A 22,282-nucleotide genomic window follows, 5' to 3' on the forward strand; every position below is an offset into this window, starting at 1 on the left:
GTGATACAAATTGTGCTTTTTCAATAATATGTATTCAGTAACACTGGTGAAAACTACTAGCCGCATGGTGAAGTACCTTATCAAGCTGGCCCACATGGCCCAAAAAGTGTCCCACTTTGTCCCCAAAAACTTGTCCACACTAGCATTTTGCGATTTTGGTCCGAGCCTGCCAGAGGAGAGAAGATGGGTGTGGGCGGAGCACAGTTAACTAAACATGAAATATTTGGAAAGGTGAGAGGGGGCTTGCAAAGGGAGGGGTGGAGATTGCTACAATTTGGAGCCTTTAGCATCAGTGAAGAGCGATCAAAGCATACAGCTGATCGGGAAAACAGCTCAAACACAACTCTCCCCGGAGAATGAGCAGATAACCCGTGAGGCAACTTCTAGTACTTTAATGGAGTACTGAAATTCACCAGAAAGTAGCTGCGTGATGGCCTTCAGTTGGGCTCCGGCGCACCATTGAGGTATGGAGGCTTGATTGTCTGTTCGGTGTGACCATAATCTTACAGACCCCAGATGGATGAATCTGGGATTGCCCAGCCAGCTGTCAGACATGACCGAGAACCAAATGGACTGTGTGCAAGGGAAATGCAGCGGACACGAAAGAGCGCCATACCTGCATGTCCACGTGCCCGCAGCGGCCGGGTGTGTTTGGGATGGAATGATGAAATTTACTTTGAAAAGGGTCCAGAAACCCTCGTTGTTCCTCTGAATTCCACACTCACCCCTAGCAGAGACCAAATAATCATCTGCTTCGGGGAGGTTTAATAGCATGCAAGCATGACTATCCAGAATTCGTTTTCATGTGAGAAATGTGCCTGCGACTTTGTGTTCTATGCATGTTTTGGTCTACAACTACCATGAACCGTAGCTTCCAGCATGTCCAATGGTGAGGGTTCATGGGAGTCTTAGTCTAAAGTATATGGGGAGCCGCAGGCTGCAGATCCTGGCTGCGAGAGAATTAACTGAGCGGCGAGGGTTCGAAAAGATGCATGGCGGCTGGCTGCATCAAAGGTAGTATTCTGTTAAAGACAACATGCTAGCAGCTTCACTGCCCCCCCTGCGGCATAGCTAGGGGGGGTACTGAGTGGGCTACAGCCCCTGATCTTTCACTTGTAGGCCTGGATAGAAGTTCAGGGGCTACAACCAAAAGGCTAGCTAGCCCCGAGTCCCGACAGTCCCGACATTAGCGTAGCCCCAGATCTTTTGCAAACCTAGTAACACCCTTGTTGCCCACTATAAGGAATTACCATCTTCGTGATTCTATGAGAGCTGCGCACAGTGGTTTACAAAGTAAATATCCTCTTTGCAAAGGGATACAATCCTTCAGAGAAAAGAAAGGATGCAGCGTTGGATAAGACAAGATTTGTGTATATGACAGTATATAAGCACCACAGATCTCTATAATGATACGAGGCATAGTGTTCAAAGGGTATTCCTATGATACTTCCATATATTTATTTATCTAATAAGTCATATAAATTCACATTATGTTAAGGGACCCAGAGGCGTGGGATAGCACTATTCAAAGTGGGAGGGTGTCCAGACATTTGGTCGACCTAAAACTGGTCGAATGACATTTGGTCGACGCAATTTGGTCGAAAACCAAATGGTCGAATTTTTTTTAAAATTATATATTTATTTTTCGGGTTTTTACAAAAATGGGTTTTTAGAAAAAAAAAAGGCGGTTGGGGGGGGGGAACCCCCCCCCAAAAAAAGGGGTGAAAATAAAAAAAATAAAAATTCGACCATTTGGTTTTCGACCAAATTGTTTCGACCATTTGTCTGGTCGACCAATTTTTTTCGACCAAATGTCTGGTAACCAGTTGGAGCATATTAGAAACTGGCAAACTAGAAGACTGGCCCAGAGGGTGGCAAATCAAAATATGTGATATTTTCAATGGACTTTAGGCACACCTACTGGGAATTGTGAAGTATCGCTGATGTAAATGCTGCGCGAGTCGAATCAAAATAAATTGAACTTTTTATTTAAAGAAAGATGGATGCCTGTATGCATTTGAGCACGGGAAATAGATTTATAAAAGCAGGGAGAATCATACCAGTAGACAGACATCCTATTATAGGGAGTCTACAAGTCCAATCCTCTAGAGCCAGATCCTCTCCATGTTTTCAGGATATCCACTCAGAACACATTTGAAGGCAACGAATATAAATGGTAGTTATTTCCACAGTTGGTGGCTATCCCGTAAACCTGGTGGAATAGGAGCAGAAAAAGATTGACAAAAGCAAGCCTGTTCCGCTGTAGGGCAGCCATTTCTTTTGCTTGCTACCTCTCCACAGAGCAGCCCCTCTCCACCCACTGTGTGACAACCCACAACCTCCTCCCAACCTAGGAGCCAAATTTACATAATTCTCAATGGGGAAGAAACCAAGTGGTCAGTTTAGAAAAGAAGGTTAAAAGAAGAACGGGGGCTTGGAGTGGGTCTGGCCAGAGAATATTTTGACATTGGGCTAATTTCAAACAATGCAGTTTTCATTACGAAATCCATCAGTTATCAATGCGATGGCAAAGAATGCAGTTGCGGGCGCCGCCGAGATGCTGCTCGAACTAAAGCAACTCTGCAAACAGGCCAAGTGCATCCTGGGAGGATTAGAGGCCAAGTGCAGCCTGGGAGGAGTAGAGGCCAAGTGCAGCCTGGGAGGAGTACAGGCCAAGTGCAGCCTGGGAGGAGTACAGGCCAAGTGCAGCCTGGGAGGTGAGGAGTCCAGGCACATTAAAAGGTGAGCGAAATGGGACTTTTTTTCTTTGTTGGGTACTGAAACGACCCCTGAGGCCCCTGAGAGGAATCGTTGAACCCCCAGCACACTCATTATTCCCTTTTTTAATGTAAAGTAGTTGCAGCCTTGCTGCAGAATCGCAGCTTGCAAGTCACTGACTTGTGCCAATTTAACAATTATGATTTTGCGTTCGACTGGCATTGCTCCTGCATTCACCAGACGGTCAACGCGGCCCTCAACATTCACCCAAAATGCATCAAATATTTGCCTTACATGTACAGCCCATTCTCTTTAGTCAGCACATTTTCCCCAGCATTCAGTACTTTGATTCGCCTTTGTCGCACAGAGACATGTTGAGGAAGCAGTGTGATGTGTGATTGGATGAATTATGATGCATATATTTTATCAAAAAAGGCATAGATTTTCCAACAGAGGTATCAAACGTATGTCCAGCAGACCTGATCCGGCCCATCAAAGTTTAGACCCTTTTTTTCGTAAAGCATTGCCCCAAAATTCGGGATCATATAAGAATGGCAATGCACATTGTCTATTCGCCATCACTTACATTTGTAAAGCTGATATTACATGGTGTGAGCCTACACGCAACACGTGATATTTGACGTTGGAAATCAGCTGCTGTAGCACCGTGCGTAAGCCAGGCAAGAATGAACATATTTGGGTCCGGAACACATCAATGACACTAATGCTGGCCAATTTTGCGTCATGCTTTGCCTCAACTGACTGGTGCAAAGGTTCTTTTGCAATGGTTAGTGCACAGTTGCCCATCAGTGGCTTAAAATAATGTTGCTTTGTGAACATTCTGTGCCATGGTCCCAGCAGCAGGGCTTGCTAATACTTGCCAACCCTACCAATTTAGGTGGTAGGATACCGTTTTTTAAGCAGTCTACCAATTTGGTGGCAACAAATATCGATTTTTGAAGAAAAATAATCTTTTTTTTTTTAGCCTGGCTGTCTGTGGCTGGCACAGCATGATCCGCATCCTCTGGTGTAGGGGGGGGAGACGGGCGACCGCCCGGGACGCCATGTCTTTCAAGGGCTCCTCCGAGCTGGCGTAGCGGGAGATGGTGCGGCATGCAGGCTTTGGATGTAAAAGGCACCCATGGCGGCGGGCTAAATGCGCCCTTCCGTCGCGCGTGCCTTGGCCAAATGGTGCCATTAGCCCCCCACCACGCCAGCTCGTGGGAGTCTTTCAAGGGCTCCCCCGAGCTGGCGTGATGGCAGGTGCCTCATTGTCATTGAATGCACCCGTGGAGGCGGGCTCATTCAATGGAATGTTGGCATGTATGCTAACATGGTATACTTAGGTATACCTCATCAGCATTCGTCTTGTACATCTCATATCTGTGCCAGTAACTCTGCTAATAGAAGGCCGTTATCGCTGGTAATGACCAGTTTATTGCGAGCATGCAAGTTACAAATGCACAGAAGTGTGCTGTGTTCTTCTTAACACTGGAGAACTCAAATACCCCACAGAAGAGGGTGGAGCCTCTGAGTGACTGACAGTCTCCAAGGTACTTCAGCTGCTGAAAGCAAGGGCCAGGACAAAAAGTGATTTGGATGATTGAATTGAATTAAATTGATTTTTTATTTGTATAGCGCCTATACACAATGTGTTTCAAAGCGCTTCATGGAGGGAGGGAACATGGGAAAATACTGTTACATTCTTACAGGTCCTTGAAACCAATCAGAATGTGAAGAATAACTATCATAATCAGCTTGGCGACATTTCAGATAGTGCAAGTGCAGGAACAATTAAGGTAAAATGGGGAAGGGAAAAATGAACCAAAACAAGCAGTAACATTACTCTGCCTGACGACAATTGATGTAGTGCATGAGTATACAAGAGTAGGGGGCAGAGGGGAGGGGTGTGTGGAGTGAGAGAGAAGGATAGGAACAAAACAAGTGGCTATCACAAAAGGTCAAAGACACATTTGAATAGTACTGGGGGGAGTGGGCGGAGAAGACTAGGAGGGAAGGGGTGTGACAGACAAGCTGCTATCAAAGGTCACGGGGCAAATGATAAGGTAAGTGCTGATTGACTTAAAAGAGAAAGGTAGAGGTGAGGGGAGGGGGGGAGGGTGGCTGCGAAAGACAGGCTGCTACGATTACTTTGCCTGACGTCAATTGGGGTCGTACCGGAAATCGACAGGAGGAGGAAAGGGGAGGGGAGGAGGGAAAATAGTGGGGGGGCAAGAGGGACGGAGGGGGGCAAACAAAGACAGTCATGGGAGGGATGGGGTGAGGCAGCCTGGACACACACAACCATAATGGGGGGCAGAGGGGACACACACACCATAGCGGGGGGGCAGAGGTCACAGGACAAATGAAGAGTAAGTGCAAGGTGAGTAGAGAGGCCTCTGTACCTGCTTGAGTGTTCCTGGGGTGCTCAGTAGCCGGTACACCATGTACGCCGGGATGCAGATGAAAGAGGAGGTGCCAATGGAGTAGCCCAAGATGGTCGTCCAGAAGGGGTAAGTGTAGTCAAAAAGCTTGAGCTCAGGTGGGCTGGACAGGAAGCTGCAGATGATGAACTAGGATAAGAATCAAGAAGTGACCAGATGAGGACTCTGGGAAGGTGGAAATTAGCACAGCGTTGCAACCTGAAAAAAGATCATTAAATGCCAGATCCATCCAGTGCCAACCTCTACTCTTTAGGCCTCCCACATTCTTAAAAATCCCACAAGACCTGCAGGATGAGTTCCATAGTTTACATACTCAACCTAAGGGCAATTCCCTCACCCCGTAGTGATGGAGGACAACATATTTACCACTGCTTTCTTTAAAATGGTGCATATCACCATAAGCTCACTTCATATTTGGTGCAACTCTGCCACTCAAAGGCCAGCCATGCCCAGTGAAACTTTTTTTTAACATTTGCTGCAAACCAAGTTTGTTTGTAGTGAATGTCAAATTAAAGTTTCAAACATTCCCAAATTTGCTAGCAAGGTTGAGCACCATGCACATGGTACGCACCCTTAAAAAAATCTCCTAGCCAATGCGAGTGGGCTAGTAGATTTTGCTAGCAGTGTTCTTGAGTACATGACGTTTTGTGGCAGGAGGACACCAATGACACTTCCCTTGAGGGGACAAATCTTTACACCGGCCTCGCTCATTTCCACATGAACTCCTTGGCCAGAAGGTTTCTCAAAGCCTCTGCTCCCCAATTTCTTTGCATGTATCTACTCTCTGAGCCTCTAGTGCTCATTCACAAGACTGATTATTTTTGGTATTGAGGGATTATATCATGATGAAAACGCACACAGATAAAGGTACCACAGCTCCACATAATCAAGATACTGCAAACGTCAGAAAAGGCACAGAAGAGTAATCAGTGTGAGAGCAAAGACAATGCTTGAGACTAAGCAGGGTTAATGGTACTGCATGAAGCTGGGAAAAGGTCAGAGTTGGTGAATCGGTTGGTCCTTGACTGTGGATCGAGTGGTCTTTCATTGTCTAGGTGCCTGTGTGACTGTACGGAAGGAAGAGAAATGAGTGGTAGAGTGGGCACCGCTGGGATATAGATAAGATTTTTGTCCTATATGATATAGATATTCTGAATAGTTATTTGGTCCTGTAGCCAGACAGAAAAAAGCTGCACTTGCACAGTGGAGTACAATGTATGTCTAGGAATATTATCTGTGCTGAGTCACTCAAAGGACCTGTGTGAATGTATCACTTAAAGTTTACATATATCCATTTCATTCATTTCATTTCTTCCTACTTGCAATAATACATCCTTTACAAAAGCATGGATGTATGTACAGAAACAGAAGTATTTATTTTCCAGAGACATAGGCTTTCCTAGAGTATCCAATACATTTCGGTCCTAATGACCATCTTCAGCGACCAATTTCTAGAAATTAATCAATAAGCATAATATAAGTAGTTTGTCTCACACAATTTCTCTTCACATAGCTGTCCATGTTATTCATGACATATTTACCAGCCTATTTTGTAAGTTCTGTAGACGGTAAATTTTTCTTGTCAATTTTTGAAAGATTTCACTTCATTGTGGTCTCTTTCTATAACCATGGAACCTGATGTGGAATCTGAAATGTAAGCAGTATGGGCATATTTTCTGTTCTTTCCTTTTAGTATATATACGTGATCAAGCGGTTAGCTTTGCCGCGAAACACGTCGTTGTCCGCGCACTTTCTCTTTTGTCCTTGGCATTTCATTAAAAGAATATTTTTGGACGTTTGAAGGACTGCTGGTCTTTTGTAACTCTGGGTCCAGTGTGGAATCACCACGTGGGTTTGTTTTCTGGAGTGCACTCCGAAAGCCTTATCCTGTGGTATGAGGCAACTTCATATATATATATATATATATATATATCCATTGGGCAAAAAGACATACCTTGTCTTGATGGGGGTTAAAAGTGCCAAGGACGAGTATGCATAAACATGCATAATAGCCTGACATTTAAGGGGTTTCTATATGGAGTTCTTGTCTTGGTTGCCTGTTATGAAAATATATTCTGTCAAGTTAATTTCCAATACCAAAAACCAAGAAAGGAAGTACTGCTACGCAGGGGTTCTTCCAAAGCAGATTCGAATTCTAAGAAAAGGATTTATGTTCTGGGGAACCCTTTTTAATTACTAGTGGAACTTATCCAGAAGTACATAGCCCATGGTGATGGCCAGAAGGAAACACACAGAGATAGTCTGCATAGTGAATATAGTTGATTGTAATGTAAAAAGCAAATGGTTCTCTTGTATACACTTGTACATATAAAGAAAGGGTGTGCTTTGAACAAAATCTTTTTGTATAGTTAGCATCAACACAAAAACATACACAATGCAGTGAATCCCTAAGTGAATGTGGTTAACTATGGATAGATAATGAGTCTATCTATGTATTTTTGGTAAATTGTAAACTGAAATTTGGAAAAACAAGAAAAAGAATGAAAAAATATATATAATATAATGCCACATAATTTGCATTGATTACTCAGATACCCAGTCTCTGTTGCAATGAACCTCCTGAAGACATATATCAAAAATCCTCTATACAGATGTCGTATCTGTGGCAATGAGAAATCTAGTCCTCAAATGCCACACCTTCAGTCAACAGACGGCAAATGTCTAATGCATAGAAAGTTCTAATGTGCATCGGCCAAAAACAGATGCCTTAGTGTGCATTGGCCAACAATTTCCAATACCAAGCCTACTACAGCTGTTCTCATTATCAGGAGTTATCTTACCTTGATTCTGCTGAGGAGCGCCAAGAGGGGACACCAGGACCGCTGTGAAGTGGTTGCCTGTGTGTCCCGACTAGCTTTTATGTAAGTAATGATGCCGGCAATCGGTGCGCAATAACGTCATATTTAGGAGATGAGTCATGTTCCCTATTTTGTAATGTGGCAGTGGTCTATCTAGTTAAAATGGTTATCCTTCAGAAAAAAACCAGAGTAAGGAGTTTGTCATACATACCATAAGTAAACAGACATTCTCATCATAATTCAAAATGGGTTTACAATGTGCAGTAACGTGACAGATGACCCTGATGGTCTATGTAATGGTCATAATCATGTTTTCTGGTTGATGCATACAGTGGTGCACACTATGTACTCAATCATGTATGCTGGTTGATACGGTTTGCTGAAAGGCTGTTCTGGTACTGTGGGGTGCATTTAAAGGCCCCAAACAGAAGTCCCTTTCACATGAATGGCAGGCATTTAAGCACTGAAACATAAACGGCCTGGCTTTTGCTTTTCAATTAAAGTTAAAGAGCCATGTGGAAAGGGGCCTACCTGTCATTACCAATGGACAAGCAGAAGTTTAATTTACAAAAGAAGGAGGAATTAGAGATCCCTGTGACATGGAAAACAAGATTTGTAAACACTGAAAGCAAAAACGGCCTGCACATGTGTGTGCAAATAAAAACGGCTTTAAAAAGCCAAAGTGGACAAAAATATCACTGCTCTCAGAAAAGTTTCAGGAAAACAAAACATGATGTGTGGGTTGACAAAGGCTATGCATATTATGTTTCACCTACAAAACTCCAGTGCTGTTTGAAGAGCCACTTTGTCTTCCTGGAAAACCTGTTTCTGGCTATGGTCAAAACTTCACAAAGGAAATCTCCCACTTCCAGCCTGGATGTTGCATCTCCCATCTAATGACCCCCACAATAAAATGTGCTTCTGAAGGCGTTGAAAGCCCATTGTCCTCCCGACCTGCTGGCTCTGGAAGCAGGGGCTTCAAGAAAATTCACCATTGGCTGAAGCACAACTAATATGTGTGAAAATGGGGCCACCCACTTCAAAGAGCAAACTACCAACTTCAAAGAGACTCATAAAAAACCTCTGGTCACAGGCTGGCCCAGGGAGACAGATGGCTGTGCTAGAGGAATCAGACATCTCATTTGCTGATCATGAACATTCACAATTCATTTAAAAGGACTATTATCATTTAGGCCTTTTTCGCAGCAACCATACTGTGGATTGATTTCATTATTATACAATTTTTATATAATTTCCAGGCGATTTTGGGGATATAAAATGCATCTACCTGTGACTCTGGGAACTGTAATGGCCAGTTAGTCTAGGTTTCTGGCTGATCTGAACATGTTCCAAATGTGAGAGTTGGTGAAAAGGTGGAAAATGTAATTAGGGATATGCTTAATAACTTACATCTTCATAACAGTTGTGCTTTTTATGGAAACGACAGAAATGTGCCACATCGCCATGCTAGATCGTACAGATTTGGTGGTCGGCTTATCTAATTCTCCATGATCAGCTAAAACAGAAACTATGTTTGGTATGGCAGTTGCTAGTAAAATTATGCAGTTGTGATACATAACTAGTTTTTGGCAAAACGTTGAAAGGATAACAAAAGGGCAATTACAAATAGCAATTGCCATATTTTGCCCCAAATCCCTAAATCCATCCTGACTTGGAGGCGGGGTTGAGAGGAGCGAGAGGAGTAACTGTCCAATCCTAGTGGCAGGGATTATTGCAGGGTACTTCCCCAAGATTGTAAAATTGGTGATGTCATTTCTGCTGTATAAGGGGAACTGCACTAGGACAGGGGACACACAAAAAACGGGGACACATAAAAACGAGAAAGACAGGAAGGCTGCTGAAACTTACCATCTGACAGCTCTAAGGAGATTGCTGAGTGTGCATCGGGTGGAGCTATCTATTTCTTGGAAGGCCTCAAAGCTGACTAGGTCCTGTGGTGGAGAGAGGCCATCTTTGAGAGTGGAGTGACCAGACCCCTGCCCTATCGTTCCAGAGTGTCCTGAGATGCAGCTGGCTTTCCTGAACCTTAAGCAGAGGCTTGCTATGTAAGTAGAACTAAGCTCTGGAAAACCAAAAGGTGGGGGGGGTCCGCTTGCCCTGAATCCTTTCCATTTATAGTGGGGGTGGGGGGGGGTGCAAAACTGTGTCGATCCTTAGCCTTTGTAACCAAGAATATTCATTTAATTAATTCCCCATTAGGCAGAACGCTACGGGATGAATTTTGTTAAAATTGGAAATGATCAAAGTTCACTTCCCAGTGTGTTCTGAAAACTATAGCCTATAATTTAATTGGGGGGTAATCCTTGTTGTCCAGCTGACCCTGACTTCTATAAGGAAGAGAGGTGTCTTTGTTCTTAAATCAGTCCAACATTTTTATCCAGCGTCCTCAACACAGGCCTTTCAGTAAGGGGGTCTGAAATCCAAAATTCCCCAAAGTATTCAAATTCTTCTGATTTCCCAACAAAGACCAAAGCAAGGGGGTCGGGGGGACTGAAAAACAAAGCGATAAATCACCCTGTGTTTATTTTAAAGCAAAAGCTTGGGGAAAAATCATATTATTGATCAGTGTAATTATTTTGTGAAGTGAGATTTACAGAAAGGGAAGAATTGTGTCTGTGTTCTTTTTAACTCACTTGTGTGATTTAATTATGCTGAGCGAAGTTCTTTATGTTGTGCCACGGATAAAGTGGTGTTTTCGATATTTTTGTGTTAATTTCTGTTACTGTTATTTTAAATAAATACCAATACATTTCCCGTACACCGGCCTGGTTCTTGGCTCATTGTTAGCTCAGGGGAGAAGGATCCAAGGGGCATGATATGTGTCTGAGATAGGGCTAGAAAAATAATCTGTTAAACAGTTTGTTGAATAACCTCTTGAGTGGGGAGGGATGGACTCCCTGTGTTGAGGGTGGCTTCTCAATAAACAGTTACACTACATCTTAGCACGTGGACATTTGAATGTCCCTCGCAGGACCAGGCATGCGCCGGCTGGCGTTAACCCCCTCACGGCTCTCCCACCCGTATGGGTATAAAAGAAGAGCGGACAACCAAGAGCTTCTTTAACAGTGTCTTTATTCAACTTCACTATGGTTGTAACTGACTGCCTCCCGGCAGAAACTTCCTTCCCCCTCCCCCCTCCCGTGGCATCACTTCCCTTGCTCCTGTGACACGTGACTTGGATGAGTACAATACATCACAGACGTGTGCTCTTTAACATCATTCACATTATTGGGCATTCTACATGTTACATACAAGTCTTGGTTTGAGCGTTGTTGACCATTTTCAGTAAATAAATCTTATGCAAAGGGTGCCAAGGGCTTTTCAATAATTGGCCAGCTCTTTAGCGTATACATTTTGTTCAACCTTTATACCACATTTTGCATAAGATGTGTCGACCGCAGATGGCTGTACTATTTTTCAACTCGGATTTGGATGCAACGCAAGGACATGCACATGGTGCTAAAGTATAATGCAAGCCGATCCTGTTATAAAGGTTGTACAAAATGTATGTGCTCGCACAAAAACAAAAACACATGTGTTTGCAGATTTTCAATCTGAACCCACTGCTGCTTCTGTCCTATTCCTGCTTCAATAGGATTTTCCTCTCTGAGCCTCTGGTTCAAATGTTTGTTTGTTTGTTTATTTGTAGTGTGCACCAGACCCGAAGGTATCAGGGCACAGAGGGTACAAGAAGGCATTTAGCTTAGTTACATATGGTACAAAATGTGGGAGCTTGTTCCCCATTAATGCAGCAGGGAGCAAGTCTGCGAATATACCTTTCTGTTTATACCCACTGCTGAACGGAAGCACTTGGGCTACAATGATATCACCTCTAGTGCTGTAAACATATCACACTTGTAATATCATCCATGTTCTACCTAATTATACACTGGTTGTTAATTGAAAAAAAAGGCAATCATTTCAATGTACTGGCTATTTCCAACTACAGATGAGGATATGATAGGTTATTTATAACGCGCTTAATGCCCAGAGGTTTCTAAGCGCAGACCCGGGCATCGAACCTGTGGTGCTCTGTGTCGTCTTGCTCCCAAGGCGAGCACGTTGCTGCTGAAATGAACCAGGTAATTCATTTCAATGTTGTATAACTAAATGCACCTGTGTTACCACATAGAGTCAACCTACATATTATTCATTAATGTTTTTTTTATACAACTAGCATTGCTTGGCTTATTCCAGCATGTCTGCCCAGAACTAGTATACCATGTTCTTTATTTTTTGTATACGCGTGGTTATACCATTGCTTGAGTCATAGGCTATGCAATACCGATATACAACATTTAAAGCAAATTCATAATCATTAATGGAAGAGCACAACCAAACAGTAACCCCTTGTTAGGCAAGCAGAAGAGCTGAGTAGAATTGGAATCCCTACCAAATAACCACATTAAGCAGAACAGTAGGGGTGGTTTCAGCATTTTAATGTTGTTTTGCCAACAGGTTCATATTGCATGTGTTGACAGGCGCCAGTTCTGTTATGATGGCTGCTTGTATAGTGCTTTACTCTACTATCAAGACGGCGGGTGAAGAGGAAGTAGGGTGAGAGAATAAAAAGGGAAGAAGTTAACAAAGGGCCTCATTACGACCCAGGCGGTAAGTTACCGCCTGGGCCGTGACTTTACCACCATGGCGTAAACTACGTTTACGCCATGGTGGTTGGCGGACTTACCGCCCCATTCCGACCTAGGCGGGGCGGTAAGTCCCCAATCCCCATTTACCCTTCCCCATTCCCATTTTTGCCCCATAGGGCATAATGGGAGTGGGGAAGGCGTTAATTACGCCACCGTAAATTACGGTGGCGTAATTAACTCCATGGTCCCTTAGCGCCATGGATTTTAACACCTGCTAAAAGCAGGTGTTAAAAGCACCATGGCGCTAGGGGACCTCGTAATTGGCGGTAAGGGGTCGGCGCAGCTAACGCTGGCGTTAACCCCTTACCGCCAGGGTCGTAATGAGGCCCAAAATATCTTATGTTGGTTGCTTGCATAGCGCTTTGCACAACTGCCAGGCCGTTCCGGAGCACTATGGTTGGAGGGGAGAGAGGTAGGGTAGTGGAGAATGCAGCACAACAAAGTAAATACCTTGGAGTCAAAATGTTTGCGCTATGGGTCCCCTCTCCCGTTCATGCATCATTCTACAGGAGGGAAGCTGATTGGGGGGCCCTGAGGGCCCCCCCAATCCCTCCGGTGAAAGTGAGTTCCAGTGTATAGGTTCCAGGCTGCTGAGAATGAAGCTCAGAGGCAGCTGCACCAGCACTCATTGCCCTGCCAGCAACCTATGAGATGCAGGAGGCGAATTGAAAACTGGGCCCCTCTGAAATAATTGCTGGCCTCCTCTGAGAATAATCTGCATATCCACCTTTCTGATCTGCTTATCTATCCACCGTTAGATACATATTTGAACAAATAGCATGAGACTCAACCCGGATGACAGGGGGAATACTCATTGTTCTGGTTACCCCACCCTTTGCACATCGCAGTGCTGAGCCTACAGCATTTGTAGACTGCCAGGGGGGTGCCATGTCTTTGCCACGTTGCATTCAGTGCACTGCAATCGAGGTCAAGATTTTGTGATCAGGAGGGTTCATTCTAATGTGTCTCCAGGAGAAGGGGAAAGGTAGCCAAGGACAGTTTCAGAGGGATACACAGGTTTGGCTGTGTGAAGGACTCGAGATGTGCTCAAGCTGATCCTTGCAGTGTGTGCCAGCTTTTATTCCCAAGGAGTGCATTTAATTTTGTCCCACAAAACAAACTCGAGAACATGCTAATCATTCATCAAGAATAGACTATGTGAAAGGTAAATGTGGATAGACACAAACAAGGGTAAGTGGGTGCGATGGCCCCGGGGCCTGTCCTTCTGGATACACTCAGAGTCTGGCACCCATTAGTGTGAAATGTTTTGGCAATGTCTTTCTTTGGTTCATGGTCAAGATTTGAGGCCATCTGCAATACCTTGGTGGACGCTGACCTTGTTATTGGGCACCACTTCCTGTGAACTAAGGGCTGGGCAGGAAGTGAGGTGAGGGAGGGGATTGATCAGGGTGATGATCCGTGATGAACGAGGATGCGTGGAGGATAGCTCTGCATTGGTAAGCTTCTGAATGAATTCAGACTAGGGCAAATAAAACATTTCCACAAAATGATATTCCTGTGGTCACTAATGCACGAGTGCAAGCCCCCATGGAGACAACCCTAGGTCCTGAACAGCCAGGTCCTCTAGACAGCACATCTGGGAGGAAATGAGGGTGGACATTGAACTGTGGCTCCTCTCAGAGTAAGTCCCTGCACAGTGCTGTTTTAGAGTGTAGGGAATTCTTTGCTCAGCCAGATTTATGGGTATTTTGGAAAGGAAGAGAGTCTAGCACAGCAGTCAGGCCCAAAGGGAGGTATAAAACAGGTAGGGTTTCATCAAAATGCAGGTGTGGGGGAGAGACCCCTATTAGAAAGACTTCAGGACAGTGCGTGGGTCCAATGTGTGTGTGTTATGGAATTCCCTTTATGAAAGATTTCCCAGGAAGCCGAGAATCAGAAGGCCCTTTCTTCGTCTGCAGAAGCATGGACAGCCATTGCCTCTTTCTATGTTTACCATGCCCTGCAAATGCATTATATCGTAGGCCGACGCGTGGGCTGTAGATCACTACATGGAAGAATAGAAAATCTTTAAGATTTGATAACCTTCACTGGACTAACAAAAGATTGACACAGTGTGTAAGCTTTTAAAGTCCCACAGATATCTTTGACGACCTGTAACCTTGCATTTTCTCTTAAAGAAATACAAATATAATGAAAGTGTTCCTGGGAGATGCCACACTTGTCACAACCATATATGTTTTTCTAAATTAATATTTATTTATTTATTGTGAATTTGATCAAAAATGTGATCTTACACACAAGTACATAAATGTATGCGAAATCACAACATTTATCCATTTTAAACTATTAAAATCTCTAAAATATGCAAATGTTCCTGTCATGCCTGCCATTTCAGTAAACCTAATTCATCCAGCATTTGTACAATTGCTGACACCGCAGACATGCGGTTCCACAGATCGTCCAAATTTAGAAAATTATTTACAGTGCAGAAAAATCGACCCAAATATTTTGTTCTCACTGATGCCAGCGTTAGACATTCCACCAGTATATGCCGGAGTGTTTCTGGTTTTCCTGCAGAGTTACACCAATGGAAATTGTTATCTCCCTCGTCCGTATGCTTTCTTCGGGCATATGAAACTTCCCCAGTTGGTAGCAGGTTTAATCTAAATCTTAGAAACTTGGTTCTTGTAGCAGGGCACTGATGTTGTTGGAGATAAATTGGTTAATGTCCAAGGGGTTTGTCAATTAATGAAAAGGTAGAGTGCAGTTTGTATCCTCTTGTGCACAAGATGGTAATAATCCAGTCCTTTTCCTTCAGCGCCTTCTTTAAACTCATTGGGTTGCCCATCAGATCTGAGCGATCTTTGTCTATTGCATCTAGGAGAGTATGGACCGAGGATGACATCTTGTGCTGAAAAGGTGATGTTCTTGCCATCAGGCAATTTAGGAGATTCACATATAGTGAGTTTCTCATAGGCAACACAATGTTTCTAACCAAAGATAGTATCCGCCAACTAAACCAATATTCAAGCGTTGAGAGGCCCAATTCAAAACGTAATGGGGCCATGGGAAGGGAGGAAGGCAGTCCCAGTGCCCTCTTCCATAGTCTGCCCTCCAATCTCTCCCATGGAATGTTATATGGAGCCAAACTATTTCCATCCCATTCATTACCTTTGTTGTAACCTTGCCTACATAAAAAAAGAATCAGAGGTTTCATTGTAAATGTACACAATTTTCTTTGTATCCTCCTCATTTGAGAGGCCAGTTGCCAAACTTTCTTTTCATTGTTATCGATGCCAAGTGATCTATTTGAGAGTTTGTGTAAATTAAACCCCAAGTAAATTACTCTCTCCTTGATCTCAATACTTGTTTCATTGCTAGACCAGTTACACCTTCTGAATCTCTCTTTGATGTTACCAAAAATAATCGCTGTTACTTTTTTCTGATTAATAATCAGATCATTAGCATTTTCATATTCACTTAAGGCTGTCAGCAGCCTCTGTAGCCCCCTTGGTGAACCATCCATATGTGCCACGTCATCTGCATATGACAGCCAGCTAGTGGGGATCCCACCCACCTTAGGACTAATCAGGGCTGCCTTTCCCAATACATCGTTCACATCTGGCAAGTATAAATTATATAAGCATGGAGCGAATACACAACCCAGGCGGAGTCCTTTCGATGTGGGAAACCTGCCTGTGAGGGATCCCCGGCCTCTAGTCACACCCTCACGGACGTACCCTCATGTATATATTCCAGGATAGCCAGCAAAGATGCAGGGATACCCCATTTTCTTAACTTTCCCCAAAGAAAATCTCAGTTCACGAGATCGAAAGCTTTGGAGAAGTCTATTAGTGCTATATACATTTGGTTTGGCAGTCCCTTCAACTCACTTCCAGTTCCATCTTTTACGATGGACAGAATAAGCCAGTTGAGTGTTGTTGATTTCCCCTTTTTAAACCCACATTGATTCCTGGCTAAGATGTTCTTTTCTTTGATCCATAGTTCCAACTTTTCTAGAGCCGGTGCTGAAAACATTTTATTATCACAGTCCAGAAGGGCAATCGGCCGATAGTTATTAGATTCAGACTGATTGCCCTTCTTGAAGATTGCAACAATTATGGATTCCTTCCATGAGCTAGGTGTAGCACCTGATTTGAGAATATCCCTAACCAAATGCTTCAGGACCAAGGACCAAAGTTGCAGGTTTGACTTCATTATTCCATTATTTCGTGTTTGCTTGGGGGGGGAAGGGTCATTAGCTCTTTCCCCCTGCCTGTCCGGCATCCTCCCAGTTCGTTTATAGACTCATTTTTGCTTACATTTAGAGGGACCTTCGCCAATTGGGTGTTAGGTGATTCACTTTTGCCGGTTTTTTAAACAATGGCTCCCATCGGCCAATCTCCTCTTTCTTTTTTCAAGATCTTTAGCTAGCCCCTGAATTGATAAGTCCATGGTTGTTACTTCTTGATGCTCCATCTTCTCTGGCTGGCCTTGGGATTAAGATGTCCCTTCTACAGCCCTGTTGCCATCGTTTGGGGATACATTTTTAACCAGCTCACTAACTTCTTTCCTGGGCGTCATCTTGCATGACATGTGACAACTACTTGTTATCTTTTTAGTGGGTCGTGACTTGCTCTTATTATCACATTTTTCTGTCAAGTCTATAGTTGCATGTCTCGCTGAACACCTTTGTGTTTCACTATCCTCTACCCTTGGTCCATTAGTGTCTTGTTACACCAATTCTACTAGTGAAGAGGTACCAAGAGCTGCGTCATCTACTATCACATTTCATAGATATTTTCTTGAATCTAATCGCAACTGGTTCTTCTTTGCATTCTTTGATTTTTTTCGGGCCTTTTTACATATTTTTTTCCCTGAGCAGTCTCCTTCTATTTGCTTGTCCAGCTGTTGTTCCTCATTTTTTCCATTACTTAGTGTGTTTCCAATGGTATCTTGTTGTGCCTTATCATGTGGGGCATTAATCATCTGTTTGGGGGCTGTATCTTCTGTAGCTGTTTATTTTTCACGCATAATTTTAGCTTCCTTTTTTGTTTGTTTTAACATTAAGTTGGGCAATATGTCAATTTTTACATTCAATTCGCACAGGATCAATGTGTGCTATTTGACCTCATCTTTTATGTTTGCGTACAGTTCAACTGAAGCACTAACAACAGAATTCAGTGCTGAGATTGATGTTGAGGTTGACTTATAAGTTGAGGTGTTTGTCTGCCTCCCTTAGAATATGGTGCAAAATCCTGGAACCGCTCTTGTCTGTTTCATAGTCTATCTCACTATGGGACATTGCATCTAATAATTGTGATGGGGAGCCTGCTAACAGATCAGATTCTTCCTGGATGGATACTATTGCTGGTTGACTATGTCTCTGTCTCTGAGTGTCCCCGTACTCAATCAACAGTGGTCTTGGCCACCCTCGCCTTTATTACCCACAAAATCCCCAACACACATGCTAGCCCCCTCCAGTAAACTGATGTCTGTAATGCCACCTGGGAAGTCCGGCGTGTCAGTGTTTAGTTGTTCAGAGTCTCTAAATTTAGTACTACTACCAATTTGTTTGTAATAATCGTAATTTTAGGATCCATTCCCACAGTTGTATTTAGTGACCCATGCGACTTAGGTTTCAGTGTGGTGTAAACTCCCCTCCCTTGATCTGATAAAGTATCAGCACGCATAATACCACTAATATCTGTACATGCACCCTGTACATCTATATGGTAATTCATTCTTCTGTCATTCTCAAGTTACAACAAATTGAATCTACTAACTCCTCTTCCGTGATTTTGGTATGGAGGCTAGATTGCATTTTAGCATTGTGTTCAAAGCTACGTATTTAATCCTCTGCTTCTTTACTCAGCGTGCATCCTCTTATACCCTTAGAGGTTCTCTGTGTATCTTCTGAGGGGCTGGATGTAGTTTCCTTGTGATTGGGGGCATAATTTCAGACTTGTTTGGCTTAAATTCAGCTGTTTTATGGTGTGTGCCACTTCACACTCAATAGTGTATAGTAGAAAATTCAAGAGAAAGTGGCTAAGTATTAATCTCCAAACCCCTCTCACGCAGCCCACGGGAAGTGTTGAGCAAGTGTGAGCCTGCATTACACGTGAAACGCTGTTGGAACGTTTATTGCCAGCTGGTTCGTACCTTGTGTGCATTGCGGCGCTGCCGCTTTAAGAAATTCAAAAGGATAAGAAGCCCGGGCTACACGAAGCGTAGCGGAAGTGTTGAGCAAGTGTGACCCTGTATTACACGTGAAACGCTGTTGGAACGTTTATTGCCAGCTGGTTTGTATCTTGTGTGAATTGTGGCGCTGCTGCTTTAAGAAATTCCAAAGTATAAGAAGCCCGGGCTACGCAAAGCGTAGCGAAAGTGTTGAGCAAGTGTTTGGCAACGTGTTTGGACAACGCTGGGGAAAGAATTGTGAGCTACGAGGTAATTGTCAGAACTTATTCTATGTAACGTAAGCTTGACAACGCTGTATGTAAGCTGGTTGACAATGCCCTTAGTCATGTTGCTTGGACATTGTTATGGATTATGCTAATGCAGCCTGCGAGAACGGGGAAAACAGTAAACCGCTCCGACTTGCATAAACACCCTGATTTAAAAGGAGGGAACCTTGAAATATTATCAGTGAATTTGCAGCGAACAATATAACGGGAAGCTGCTACATTGGGTGACTCATTGAGTCTGAATGTGTTCTGGTGGTGCTTATAGTGCTCTGTATGCATTGCTTTGTACCACGGGAAATTAAGAAACACAACCAATAAGCGTCTGTGGCCGGAGCGGCATCCACTTGAGACTTTTGATGTATGTATTGCTCCGCACTATGGGAAATTAAGAAACAATAAGCGTCTGTGACCGGATTGGCATCCATTTGAGACATTTGATGTACAGGCGCGTTTTTCAAGTCGTATCATTTGAATATCATGCTAGTGCAAGTATATGCTGCAATAGGTGACTGTGGGTGAGGAGGAAGAGGGAGAGGAGCAAACAGGCGAGGAAGGGAAAAATACAGGAAAAAGGTTCACCAGATCAAGTCTCAAGAATGCCAGACCAAAACCCATACTGAAAGCTTAGTCATCAACCTATCTGATAAACACCTCTCTCAACAACAACTATCAGTGCTTAACTATGGCCTCTTGTTTGCACCGAGCACCGAATCAGACATGACAGAGGTTCAAATTGACCTGTACAAATTCACCAGAAAACTCAAATAACATTTTTTTTCATAATAAACCATTAACATGGACCCAACCAGAAATAATGCTACCTATAAGCAAAAAAAAGCATTCACGAAATAGAGAATATTCATGTTGTTTTCTAACTTAACTGAAGAAGAACCCAAAACAATTAGTGATATACAGAGAGAACTTGGCATACATTAACGGAATTTGGACACGAAAGAACATAAAAAAAGATCAAAATGTTTGCCCCCTTTTGGAGGGGAGAATGTTATAGCTACATTCTGCAAATCAGTCACCAGGGATATCCACAAACATATGGACTGCATTAAATCAAACATTACCAGTAAAAAATCTAACTTGACAAGGGACGAACGAGATGCATTACAAAAAATATGCAATGACAACTCCATTATCATTAAAGAGGCAGATAAAGGGGGAAACATAGTCATCCTTAACAGGACAGACTACATTAAAATAGCAGAGGAACACCTATCTACCCCTGGCCGTCATAAGAAGCTCACCAGCAACCCTATGAATTTAACTTTGAAGGAATTACAGCTGATGCTCCAACAATGGTATGATCAAGGTCTCTTAACTGACGATGAAAAAGCATTGCTATCTGTGACAAAGCCAATGATGCCTACTATATATTTTCTGAAAATCCATAAACCCTTTGAGCACTTACCAACAGTAAGACCAAAATTGAGCGGACAGGGAGGGGCCACAGAGGCACTGGCTGACGACATTGATAGCAGTATTAAAAATCTGGTAGTAGAAATCCCAGCATATCTCAAAGATACTATGCATACTCTCCAAATTTTGAAGGGGACCAAATGGAAAACCACATATGCTCTAGTAACACTAGATGTGACAGCACTATATACGTCTATTTCACACAATCTGGCCTTGGAAACAATAGATTTCAGCTTCAGGACTTTTTCTGCTTCTCACTATACTCATGTACAAATGATCAAAAACCTACTGGATTTCACTTTAACACATAATCAGTTCATTTTCAATGGTGATTACTTCTCACAAACCAAAGGAATAGCGATGGGTGCAAAATATGCCCCATCTCTGGCCAACTTATTTATGGCATATTTTGAAAACAAATATATTTATAACAACAATCCCTTCCAACACCATATTATCACCTGGAAAAGATACATCGATGATGTTCTGGCCATATGGGAAGGCACAAGAGACGAATTTGAGGCCTTTCTATTCTGTCTAAACCACAACACCTTTGGGATTCATTTCACAGGTCAAATAGACGAACACAAGATTGTGTTTCTGGACCTGAAAAATTCAAATAGTTGCAGATGAAATCCACCCCTGCACACATAGGAAGGACACTGCAGTTAATTCCATTCTTCATGCGTCAAGTAGCCATAAACGCAGTGTTGTACAAAATATACCAAGAGGAGAATATCTCAGATCAAGACGAAATTGCAGTCAACTTACTAGGGTTAAAGAAGAATGTAAGTCCATTGGCGAAAGATTTCAGGCAAGAGGGTACTCCAAACGCCTGATCAGGCAAACATCAGTATTGATCCAAAAAGTGACAAGACAAACATTAGAAACCAAACCTAAAGGGGATCAAACCATGTACCCCAAATTTGGGAACTTTATCACTAAATACTCACAAGATAGTAAACTAGTTTACCAAATGTTGAAGAAGCACTGGCATATACTGCTTTTGGATGCAGATCTAACTAACACAGGAACACTGGTTAGCTTCGAGGACTCAACCAGCAGGATTTTATAAATGTGGAATGTGTAATTTCTGTAAATATACACTATTACCAACTAAAACATTCAAATGTCATGGAGGCTTGGAAATTAAGATCAAAGACTTTATTAATTGTCGATCAAAGTTTGTTATATACGGAATACAATGTGTTTGCCAAAAAATGTATATTGGTAGTACCATAAGAGAAGTACGTTTCCGTATACGCGAACACCTAAATAGTCTGAATAGTCAAGATATTAGATTACCACTAGCTGTCCATTGGCAAGAACATCACCAAATGGATAATGCCAAATATATTAGATATGTCGGACTTTATATTGGTAGTACCATAAGAGAAGTACGTTTCCGTATACGCGGACACCTAAATAGTCTGAATAGTCAAGATATTAGATTACCACTAGCTATCCATTGGCAAGAACATCACCAAATGGATAATGCCAAATATATTAGATATGTCGGACTCCAGCAGATCCAACCGCATCCAAGAGGTGGAGACAGAGAGTTGAAGCTATGCCAACAGGAAGCAAGAATGATTTGCAAACTTCGATGCCTGTCACTCGGCCTTAACAAGGAACATGAGCTAAATGTCTTTTTATAAATTGTATGGATACCGAATCATGTCCAATTTGTAAATATTGCACCAAGCAATGCCTTAATACCAAGTGAATTTAACCTATGCAAGATATGCATCTAAATGTGTTTGTAATACTAACTA

General features: G+C 42.9%; 1 protein-coding gene across 4 annotated transcripts in view; it reads right to left on the reverse strand.

Annotated features, from left to right (window-relative positions):
- The window catches only part of SLC6A4 (solute carrier family 6 member 4), a 438,254-nt gene that overhangs the window by 19,312 nt on the left and 396,660 nt on the right, over positions 1-22,282 (reverse strand). For all 4 annotated transcript variants that reach the window (XM_069615255.1, XM_069615253.1, XM_069615254.1 and 1 more), the window contains exon 13: positions 5,124-5,291. In XM_069615255.1, coding sequence (XP_069471356.1) covers positions 5,124-5,291 — 168 coding nt within the window. The remainder of the gene's footprint in view (positions 1-5,123; positions 5,292-22,282) is intronic.

This window comes from Ambystoma mexicanum, chromosome 9 (assembly GCF_040938575.1).
Source record: "Ambystoma mexicanum isolate Mex_15411 chromosome 9, UKY_AmexF1_1, whole genome shotgun sequence".
NCBI lineage: Eukaryota > Metazoa > Chordata > Amphibia > Caudata > Ambystomatidae > Ambystoma > Ambystoma mexicanum.